This window comes from Nannospalax galili, unplaced genomic scaffold (genome assembly GCF_000622305.1).
Source record: "Nannospalax galili isolate Female #2095 unplaced genomic scaffold, S.galili_v1.0 scaffold300, whole genome shotgun sequence".
NCBI classification, from domain to species: domain Eukaryota; kingdom Metazoa; phylum Chordata; class Mammalia; order Rodentia; family Spalacidae; genus Nannospalax; species Nannospalax galili.
The window spans coordinates 3164503-3175305 of record NW_008347322.1 but is presented as its reverse complement, the minus strand read 5'-3'; the positions used below and the strand labels follow the sequence as shown (position 1 = coordinate 3175305).

Below are 10803 nucleotides of genomic sequence, written 5' to 3'. Positions count from 1 at the left end.
ATAGTAAGTTCCAGGATAGCTGGGGCTACAGGGAGACCCTGTCTCAAATAGACCAAAAAAAAAAAAAAATAAAAAATTAAAAAAAAAGAATTAAAGGTTGAATAAAAGGCTTAACAATCCATTCCTCTGCTAATTAACTGCCCTACCAGACAGCCAGGTAAGTAGCAGCCCTGATGACCGCTGGTAACTGGCAGGGGAGCATGGCAGTGAGCAGCACACAATGAAATGACACCCCTCCCCTGCTGCCACCCACACCAGACATTACTAATCAATCCTGGCACGTCCTCGCAGAGCCTCTGGTCACCGTCCTGGCTACTCCTGCAGATGGCTACCCCATCCTTGCCTTCTCTCTACTGTCCACAGGTCCCAAGGAGCTTGGAGGACTGAGAGGCAGCTCAGTCTCACCATTTAACCACTCTGTAGAGGATCCTTCCCCGCACCCCAGCCCCGTCCACTCCCCACTGTCCAGACCATCAGAGCAGTGCTGTGGGCCCTTCTCACCAGTACGACATATTGTTGAAGTGCTCTGTGAACTGGGTCAAGTTGGGACTTTTCTCTTCATTCTGTTCTTTGGCCCAAAGTAAAACTTCAGGAATCTACAAGTGGAAAGAGGACAGCGCTGGGGCCTCTGGCTTTCTCGGGTCCAGAGACAATCAGCAGCTGCTCCCGGGCAGAGAGCTGCTCCCCTCATTGGGGCATTTAGGGCATACCTCTATCTTGTAGAAGAGCTCAGCATCCAGCAGTGTCAGCTGCTCTGCTATCTCATGGCTGTGGAAGTCATGCAAGGTCCCTGGCCTGGAAGACAGGGTGGGGACAGAGTCACCCAGCTCAGGCTTCAGCTCTGAGGACCCTTGTTGGGTACAGGGCTCTCTCGGTGCCTTGCCTGCCTTCCTCTCCCACCTCTGCAAGGCACTTCGTAGCCATGGAAACAGGAGACCAAGCCTCCCTGGTGCACTTCCAGAACATGCTTATTAACTTGAGCTCAAGCTGATCCCCTTTCCTGCTGGCTAGTGAGAACACATCTCTGCGAACGAGGGCTGAGCGTTCACTGGAGAGGCTGTTCCATCATCTACAGCCAGAACTGACCTCCACCCCCACCAGCTGGGCAGAGGGCAGGGAGGAGGCCTTGGCTTTCCCAGGTCTCTAATATGGTCAGGGTGGCACAGGAGGTAATGTCTGCTGCAACAGGGCCGAAGAGTCCAGAGCTCACCACAGCCTGGAGCACATTCATCATCTGTCTGTTCAGACCCAAATGCCTTCCTGACAACAAGCGCCACATGGGGGATGCCCAGCCACAGGGAGTCCAGGGGCTGTCCCCAAGGCACCTCATCACAGGGCCTGGGCAGAATCAGGGGTTGAGGTTGTAGGGAGAGGCAAACTGAGGAAGCAGACTACAAAGGTGGCTACCAGGCTCAGCTCCTGCCTGACGCAGGGCTGGGATGCTCCTTACCTGGCTGCAACACCCCTGGCTGCCAGGGGCTGGTCAGAGTTGGCACACCGGAGCAGCTTCTTCTGGTCCACCTTGTCCAGGATGTTCTTCCGGAGCACACGGGCCAGGCTGAGCTCCCCGCTGCACACCAGGCGGAAGACCAACTCCATCAACAGCTTCAAGATTTCCTCTGTCAACTCCACCAAGCTAAAGGGCCAAGTGCATAGGGTGAAAGGCAGCCACCAGGACGTACCTGAGGGTCTCTATGGGAAGGACTGAGAAGGGAGCTCTGGGCACCACCTATGCTCTCTACAGCTCTGGGAGCAGCCTTTCTCCAACAGGTTCCTGCCACTGGTTCAACACAGGCTTGCTGGCTCCTGCCTTGGAGAGGCTCCTGGTCTACTGGGTGATGTCAGGTGGATAGCAGATACTGGAGGACTCCCCTGACTTCCGCTGAGCCCTCCTCTCCAGGGCTTCTCATGTTACACAGCCACTGCACAAGGGCAGATCCTACCGCAGGGTGCCACCAGAGGGCAAGGACTTAGTGTGTCTTGTTTACCCATGATCTGGCACACCCAGAACAGGGTGCAGTTAAGTATGGAAATGGCAGGGGCCATGTCAGAGGTGCAGACAGACTGTGGTCATGGTGGGCATGGTGGAGAGATAGCCTCTTCATGCACCCGTCTCTACCTACTCCCATGCTGCTATGAGCACAAGCCCACTGTAAACTGGTCCTAAGACACTGCAGGAAGGGACAGTTCCAGGAGGGGCGGAGTCTCTCCTGAAGCCTAGAATAGACTCTACAAGGAAGGGCCTAACCCACCCTGGTCAACAGGGGCCAGTCATTCTTAAAGGGTTGCCATGAAGCAGGGAAGAACCTGGTCCAGAGCCAGCAAGGAGTGCTCTGTGCTGGGGGCTCTTACCCTCGAAGTAGGTGGAACGTAACAGGTTGCACGATCCAGTGGGAAAGCCTGCACCACCCCTGCAGCTTGCTGGCAGTGCAAAGTTCTGTCCACAGGCCTGAGCTTTTGCCACCCGCCCCTGGGGCCCTGGGACAAATCACTTACCAGAGCTCATCCACCACCCGCACCAGCACAAAGAATGTGTTCTTGCTGACACGCTTCTTGAATGTGTCAGCAAAGGGAGAGAACTTCTCATATGTGGAGTACGGGTTAAGGAGAAGGTCCGTAAGGTGGAGTGTATGTGGACTGCTGACTTACTGTGCTGGGAATCTCCTGAGGGCACCTCAAGCACATGGAAGCAAAGGTCCGGCCTGTGCACAGTGGCAGAGCTGCAAAGCCAGAATCAAGTCCAGGCCCTGGTTCCAAGAGCTGTTCCCAATTCCTGCCCTCTCCTGTTTCTATGAGTGCTGTTATGCTAGGGCCACAGTGCTGGGCCTTAGAGGACGAAGTTCCTGTCTAGACACTCAAAACCCAGGGAACGGAGGGTTCAGGGCACACGGGAAGGAGTTGGAGGGCCTGCCCCAGTGACAGCAGCTGCCCAGCAGGTGGCAGTCATAGGCCATGTGGCTGTGAGCTGGCTTAGGAGCAGTGGTCCCCAAGCTTCTGGGGCAACAGCTTCCTGGTGACCTGGTCACATAGGCAGGCCTGGGCCTGAGAAGGAGGCAACAGGCAGCCAAGTGGGTTCTTCCAAGACCAATGGGACAGTTCTGGTGGAAGGAGTGGGAGGTAAAGCCAGTTGTGGTGGAGGAGCTGTTTACCACCTGACCAAAGGGCATTCTCTGCTCTGAAGCCACTAAGACTTCATCTCTCAAGCCCACCCACAGTGCCCACCAGCCTACCTGGGGCTCTGCAAGGAGACCTGGCAGTCACTTCCCCCCAGGGCCACTGGCCTCCCTCCTGTGATCCCACCCATTGTGGGCAGCACAGCAGACCCTGTTCCAGGTCCGACACAGTTTCACATTTCTCCCGGCCCTTTGAGGAGAGGCAGAGCCAGGACACAGCTAGCTGGGGTGGGAAGTGGGCTCCCACTGGGAAGGGGAGGGTGCAGCTGCCTGTCTGAGCCTGTGGCCCTGGGAAGGATATCGGTACTGCAGCTTCTTGATGAGCTCCTCAGGGCTGATGAAGGTCCTGTAGGTGGTCAGGAAGGCTTCGCAGTATAGCACCAGGTCTGCAGGGGAACAAGGAGTTATCAGGCAGGGTGCAGGATGTGGGTACCAGCCAGAGTCGAATCTCCTGTGAGCCAGGCCAGGGAGGCAAGGTGGGAGCCCAGGGCTCTGCCTGTGTCCCAGAGAACATTGCCCAGGTCTGTCTCTCACAGAGACAGTTTCCTTTCATTTCATAGGCACTTGCTGTTACTGCTGGGGCTGCCTGGGGAGCCATGCTGTAGCAGGATCTCAGGCTTAGCATAGCTACTACAGTGGGGAGCAGAATTTTAGCCAGTCAGTGACTCCTGTGCTGGCAAGGGACAGAGAGTGGGCACACTGGCTCTCAGCTGTGCCACCCCTGGATCAGCATAGAAGCTGTCTTAAGGCTCAATGGCTCGAAGGGTCCTAACTGCCACAGGCAGAGAGATTAATCCAAACCTGTCAGCAGGCTCTGACAGCCAAATCAGTATTTTTAGGTGAAGTGTGTTCTTCCAAGGGTCCAGGAACTTGAAAATTTGGGGAAATCTGTCCTAAGTCCTGGACTGGATACAGAAGGCTCGGCAGGAGGCTTGCAGCCCACAGAGGGAAAGGTAGCTAGGAGGACCACAGCCCCAGTGTGGGGCTCAGGCTGGCAGCACCCATACCTCCCTTTCATTAGAGCTGCTGTCAGTCAGGGATCCCAGCCTCTCCAGAGGCCCGACAGCTCTATTTACTGCTGTGACACAGCCTCCCACCATGCTGTCAGATGCTAAAGGAATGCAGCCACTGCAGCCATGTGAGGTAGAGTGGGCCAGCACAGGGATGGCTGTGATGTACCACATTGGGCCCGAGAAAGCTCCCTGGCTGCATAAGACTGGGTGCACACCAGTGCTATCTGAGCTTTGCTTCCTGCCCGTCACCTCTCATATCTCCCAATTTTCTGGGGGGTGTTGAAGGATGCCCACTGGCACAGATGTGTGGTACTTTGCTCTATCACCCTGAGGCCTGGGAAGACATGACTACTCTTGCATTTGGGCTGTGTGGGGCCTGATCCCTGTATTGTACTCAGCCTTATGGTTGGAACACAACCTATCAGCTCACTGTCATGCTGAGCTTTTTCTAGAAAGAATGCTGGTCAAGAAAGTAGAGATGGGGCCAGAGCATGCTAACACTTATTTCTGTTAAGAAGAGTGGGTTCAGGTACGCATGTCACAGTAGGGAGGACCACTGCCAGGAACCAGGGTGACCTCTTGCAGGGTGTTCTATGTGTGTTGGTGAGCACTGGGGTCATACTCCACATGTTGACTGTTAAACTTAGGATGCTGTGTGAGATAGAGTTGGCCAGGCTCAGGGATTGCTGTGCTATGCCATACTGACCTAGGAAGCTTAGATGTCCAAATGCAAAGCCAGGACAGGGGGACATAGGACAGAGGAACATAGGCATAAGGCTATAATACCTGTAAACAGGGCTCACACCCAGGGCTACTGACTCTAGAGCTCTTAGCTATCAGTTGACCAGGGGCTGTGGTAATGGGGTTTCACCTAGCTTCTAGGATGGTAACCTGGGCCACTCCAGTGCTCACATGGTTTTTTGGTTGAGGTCCCCTTGTCCCTAGTGTCCTTCTGAGGAATAGAAGCTTGGGAGCCAAGTAACAGGTCTAGCACACACAGGTCCTAAGGAAGCGACAGAATCTTAACACCATGTCCTGCCTGGCCCTCTCCTATGGATTCTAACGCATGCCACTGAAGAGAAGAGCTGTGTAATGACAAGTCCTCCCTCCTGCTTGCTTGCCTTCCAGGCTGGGCTGTGCGTGGGATGGCTGCATCCAGATGGCTGGGCCACGGGGCTGCCTAGGTTCTTCCAGCCACTGGCAACATTAGTCCACCTGGCAAAGAGGAAGAGCTTGTTCTGTCACCTCCATGGGCACCTTCTCCATGTGGTCATGGCCTCTGCCTCAGGTACAAACAGCTGAGACTCCCAGGTAAAAACAACTCTGGCTCTGCAGGGACCCTAAAACCTACTGAAAGTATTAGGTAAAAGCTCCAGCTCAACAGTCTCCTCTTAGCATGCGCAGGGTGTAGACCAGAAGGCTCTCAGGCTCCCTGTCCACAGAGCCCTTTGGCCTGGCTGCAGCTGGCTATAGCTGGAAGGACAGAGTTCCCCTCAAAAGGCCAGGCCCAGAGTCAGCTCCCATTCTAACCCTTTACTTCTGAACAAAAATGAGAAAACAGCCCCTTTGCCAGGCCGTGGATGGAGCTCTGATGTGTCAGACCCTGCAAGGCTGTCCTGAGATGCCACCTAAGACTTGCTTGCTTTGCTAACCCCGAAGAGCTCAGGGAGTCAAGGCCTAGGGGGAAGGAGCGCCCCACAGCATGTGGTGGCCTGGGACTCCACAGTGGTGGTCCTCAGTCTCCAGAGCTGCCTCCCTGTCCTGGCCAGAAGATACAAGTGAAGAAGTGGTGGAGGGCGTAACAGCGGCTGGACAGGGCAGCTTGTGAATGGCATCTCTTCTTCCCTGTTTTGCTGTGTTGGCCAGGGAAAGTTTTACATAATTCAGAAATTCCCAGAATCACTCTGTGTAATCTACTTCAGGAAATTTGCTGTGAAAACACAAGGATGGGGCCATTTATAAAAACAAAGCTGGCTGGGTTGGGGTTTAAGAGTAGAGTGTTTTCATCTCTCTACAGCTTAACCTGGTTACAGCATCTTTTCAGTAATCTTTTCTTTTTTGCCCCAGTGCTGGGGATTGATCTCATGGTCTCATACATGGCTAGGCAAGTGCTTTATCACTGAATCATAACCCCTGCTCTTTTAAAGCCCCCCTCCCCTTTTTTGGTCTTTTTGAGATAGGGTCTCCCTGTAGCCCCAGCTCGTCTGGAACTTGCTATATACACCAGGCTGGCCTCAAACTCAGAGATCTGCTTGTCTTTACTTCCTAAATGCTGGGATTAAAGGCATGTGCCACCATGCCTTGGCCTAACCCAGATTATTTTCTTTTAACATAGGGTCTCATTATGTAGCCTGGGGGATCTGGAATTCTCTATATAGTCTAGGCTGGCCTCGATTTCACAGAGATCCATGTGCTTCTGTCTCTTGAGTGCTGGGATTAAAGGTGTGCACCACCATGCTTGGCCCCAAAATTCTTTTTAAAAAGGTAAGAAGAGAATGGATATGGCTGGAAGAAGCAGCCCCCCTGAGGCTGGGGAGGGCAGGCTGTGCCTGACCTGGGTCATTGGCATCTTCCTCTTAGGCTGGCTCAAGGCCCAGTCCCCTCTGCTTCAGAGTATCATGGACAGCTCCTCTGCTAGCAGAGCTTAGTTAAGATGGTTTAGGGGGTGTACGGATGGCCCCTGCTTCGGAGTCCTCTCAGATGACCAGGATGCAGAGGGGATAGTGAGGTTGGCATAGCTCCTAGATGGAACAGACTTTGTTTCCAGGAACTTGCTAGTGGAGTACACTAATCAAATATGTAGGAGAAAAGAATGGCTCAAACATGGACACTAGAAAAAGCTGCCCATGTGTTACCTTAATTTGTTTTTTCTTTTAGACAGGGTCTTGCTATGTAGACTTGGCTGACTTTGAACCGACAGTCCTGCGTCAGCCTCCTGAGTGCTGGGATTACAAGTGTGTGCCACTGTGCCAGCTTTAGATTTAATACCACCATTCAGTGTTATCACTCGTCGGACTGCGTATGGAGTATACACCATCCTTGTCCCTGGGATGCCCACAGGGTCAAGGGCACCGCCAACTTGCACCAGGGGAGGACATGTCCAGGGGCTGGCTATGGCATGATTACTGTCTCCCAAGGTGGGCTCTCCCTCCTCTGATCCAGTACCATCAAGCCCAACCCAGTCGGCAAAGGAGGGTCAAATGATGTCTGTGGTAGGGGATATGCAGTCACTGCAGTGTGGATTGCCATACCTTTTCTGTCTGTCTCAGTAGCATGGACCAGTAAGATGTCTCCTGAACCTCCACGCACATCTGGCCCGTCATCACCCTGGAGTGAAGAGAGTGAAGGAGGGTGTAAGGTGGTGGTGAGGCGACAAACACTGTGCTTTAGGGAGCCCCAAGTCCCCTGCCTCCTCAGTCCAGCAGCTGCAGGCAATGCTGTGGACTCCAGGCATCCTGTGAAACCCACCTGATGCTGTGGGCTTGGTAGATGGGTAGGAATCAGAACTTATGTGGGAACCTGGGTACTGTGGAGGCTGCCCAGATGCTGTGGGCAGCAGGGCATATCACTTTCCTGAGGACACATGGGGTCAAGGGGATAGGTGTCACCTCCTGGCTCATAATGAAAAATGGGACTTCTGCAGAGGCAGGCAGCCCCTTAGCTTGGAGGCAGTAGGACAGTGTCCAGCTGCAGCAAGCCGCCCTTCATCTAAGTCCCTTTCCCGGACGGAAGCAGGATCCACCTGTGGGGAGGCATCCTTCAGGTTGTTTTAGGGGGAACAATCTAGAAGAACGTGAAACATCACGACTCAGGGGAAAGAGCTAACACCCTATGCTGTGCACCCCTCACCATGCCTGCCTTTGCTGTTTTCATCTTGACTCCAGGCTCCTCAGTGTTCTGGTTTTCCCAGCAGGGACGAGCCTGGCTACTTTTGTGACCTAAATTTAGCTCGTCTTTCTGCAGATGGGTCCATCTGTCCAGGCCCCTTGATGGCCCAAGGTGCTGACACTTTGCTGGGTTGCTAGGAATCAGCATGCCTAGAGCAGCATCTACGCTCTTGTCCTGTCTGTGTGACGGCCATCAAACTGGTGCCCAGACACACATACACAGCCAGCTCCTCAGGGGGCCAAGTCATCTCATAATGACTAGAACTGTACAGAGGAGAGTTGAGGCTCTTGAGGCCAGCTTCTTCCACTATCTTGATAGGTCTGCGTACCATTCTCACCCACGGCTCTACAGCAAGGCACAGCTAGAGGCCCCACCAAATCTAGGCCCCAGAGGGTGGCTGTACTACCAACAACAGGTCAGTGTCTCACACCACTGAGGCTCCCAGGCTGCTGACTGCTGCTGCGTGTTTCTCTTGTACTGCACCTGTGTGAGGTGCAGCTCAGGGAGGCTTTTCAAGGCCCAAGGTCACTTTCTGGAAGCAGCAAGAGAAGGGGTAGTAAGCTTACCTCCTAGAACCCTTCCGACTGGGAGCCCAAGAGCCCTGGTGCCCATGCCTTGCCTGGTTCAGATCATCCTGCTGGAGAACCCCAAGGCCACATTCTGACTTCCCTCACTCTTGCTTGGTGGGGCTAGACTGTAAAATCCAGGTCTAGGGAGTCCTTACCTCTTGCTTGAGTGTCAGCCTGGCCATAATTTCATTGTGGTCAATGAGGGACAGTTCGTCCACTTCCTCCTCTGACACGGCTGACTCCAGAGCATCTGGTGACTCTGGAGACCTGGGGAGAGAAGTGGTTGTTGCAGCAAGTGCCAGACAAGCCCCAGGCTCCCCAGTCCCTGGTGGTCTGGAGTTAAGGCAATGCTGGTGATGGTTAATCTCAACTGTCAACTTAATAAGATCTAGAATCACAGGGAGTCAGGCCTCCGGGCCTGCTTGTGGGGGTTATGTTGATTACGTTCACTGAGGTGGAAAGACCTGCCCACTGTGGGTGGCACCATTCCCTGGGCTGGACAAGAAGGAGAAAGGGAGCCAAGCGCCAGCGTTCATTTCTCTCTACTTCTTTTAATTACATTTTTCCCCTCTGCCTCTTAACTGTGGATGTGACCCACCACCCCAATGCCATGGATGTGCACAATGCCTCAGCTCCTGCTGCTGTGACTCCCCCTCTCCCATGATGAACTGCAGCACTGAACTATGAGGCCAAATAAACCCTTTCTCCTAGAGGTTGCTGTGGTTTGGGTGCTTTATCATGGCTATGGGAAAAATCAGGGACAAGCGCTGAATGCAGCCATGCTGTGAAGCTGGAGTGGTGGGCAGAGCTGCTCAGTTGTGAGGCCTGCCTGTTTTCCACAAGTTTCATCTGCAAATGGAGAGGATTAGGCAGGTGATGAAAGGGTCCACTGAGTTCTTTGCAATGATCTCAGCCACGCCTTGTTGGATCCCATCATGTGTGCACACTCGGGCAGTACTGAAGGGAAGTGCAGTAAAGGGCGGCAGCAGGAAGAAGCTCACATCCTCCATGCCGTTCCCAAGCTTGCCCGGGGCCCAAACTGTCTGGTCCTTTAGCTTAGCAGGAAGAAAAAGCTGTGAGCAGACAAACATGGGCCTACGTCACCAAGTACTTAGTCTCATAAGAGATACTCTCTAAAATAAGCAACTGCAGCAGCAGCCGAGCAGGCCCTGCAAAGGGCAGACAGGCCGAGACTTGAAGCACTAAACAGGAGCTGACCGAGGACGAGAGGGCGCTCTTGCCAGTGTGGGCAGCGAAGGGTGCCAGGCAAGGTAGATTCTCAGGCCAGATCCAGAGACACTGGCTAGAGTTGGGAGGTCACAGGGTATATTAAAAAACCACACCAACAACTAATTTATTACATTTTATTTTGTGTGCATGTGCCTGTGTGTGTGTGCATGTGCATGCGCATGTGTGTATGGAGTTTAGAGGACAATTTGTGTGTCAGTTCCCTCACCCCATCACATAGGTCTGAGGGATCCGCCTTAGGTCAGCAGGTCTTTATCCACTGATCCATCTCACCAGCCCACAGGGCACATTTAAAACCCCACGTCTCTGAGTTAGGAGCTGCAGCAGAGCCAAGGATCCCAGGCTTGGGAAGAGCCGAGCTGCTGTGCCTGGGAAGGCCAGCCTGTCGTGTGGCTCTCTGCGGGACGCCGTCCCAGGGACCTCCTCACCGCTCGGCCTTCTGCCCTTCACCATCAGAACTCCGCTGCGCTCTGAGAGTGTCTCGGGACAGTCTTCCCTCAGGAGTGGGTAACCCAAACACCTCAACTACACATGTGAACTTAAGTCTGGTGAAGCAGATGACAGGATCCTGGGCTGCTAGGTGTTAAACTAGAAAAGCCACCATTCTCACTTAACACCTGGGGACACCTCAGCCTAGGGAAATGGTAACAGACTCAGGGACAGAATCCACGAGTGACCAGGAGGCAGATGTCCAGCCTCTCAGGCCTCTGCTCTCTCTCACTATCTGTCACTGCCTCTTTACCAACTCATACTGAGGCCTGATGCGGACATGACAGGTGGGTAGTGTTTTGCGCTACCAAGATCATGGAAGCCCTTGAGGCGAGGCAAACAATCTGATCCTTGACTTGAAGAGGTGGTACCTCTCACAATGAAGGTGACATCGACGCTAAGCCGTGGGGATGCTTGTGGGCA

General features: G+C 53.7%; 1 protein-coding gene across 5 annotated transcripts in view; it reads right to left on the bottom strand.

Annotated features, from left to right (window-relative positions):
- The window catches only part of Rapgef1 (Rap guanine nucleotide exchange factor 1), a 117673-nt gene that overhangs the window by 6354 nt on the left and 100516 nt on the right, over window positions 1–10803 (bottom strand). For all 5 annotated transcript variants that reach the window (XM_029568764.1, XM_029568765.1, XM_029568767.1 and 2 more), the window contains 7 exons: window positions 8799–8910; window positions 7438–7513; window positions 3475–3559; window positions 2497–2589; window positions 1451–1636; window positions 711–795; window positions 502–596 (listed from right to left, as the gene is read on the bottom strand). In XM_029568764.1, coding sequence (XP_029424624.1) covers window positions 502–596; window positions 711–795; window positions 1451–1636; window positions 2497–2589; window positions 3475–3559; window positions 7438–7513; window positions 8799–8910 — 732 coding nt within the window. The remainder of the gene's footprint in view (window positions 1–501; window positions 597–710; window positions 796–1450; window positions 1637–2496; window positions 2590–3474; window positions 3560–7437; window positions 7514–8798; window positions 8911–10803) is intronic.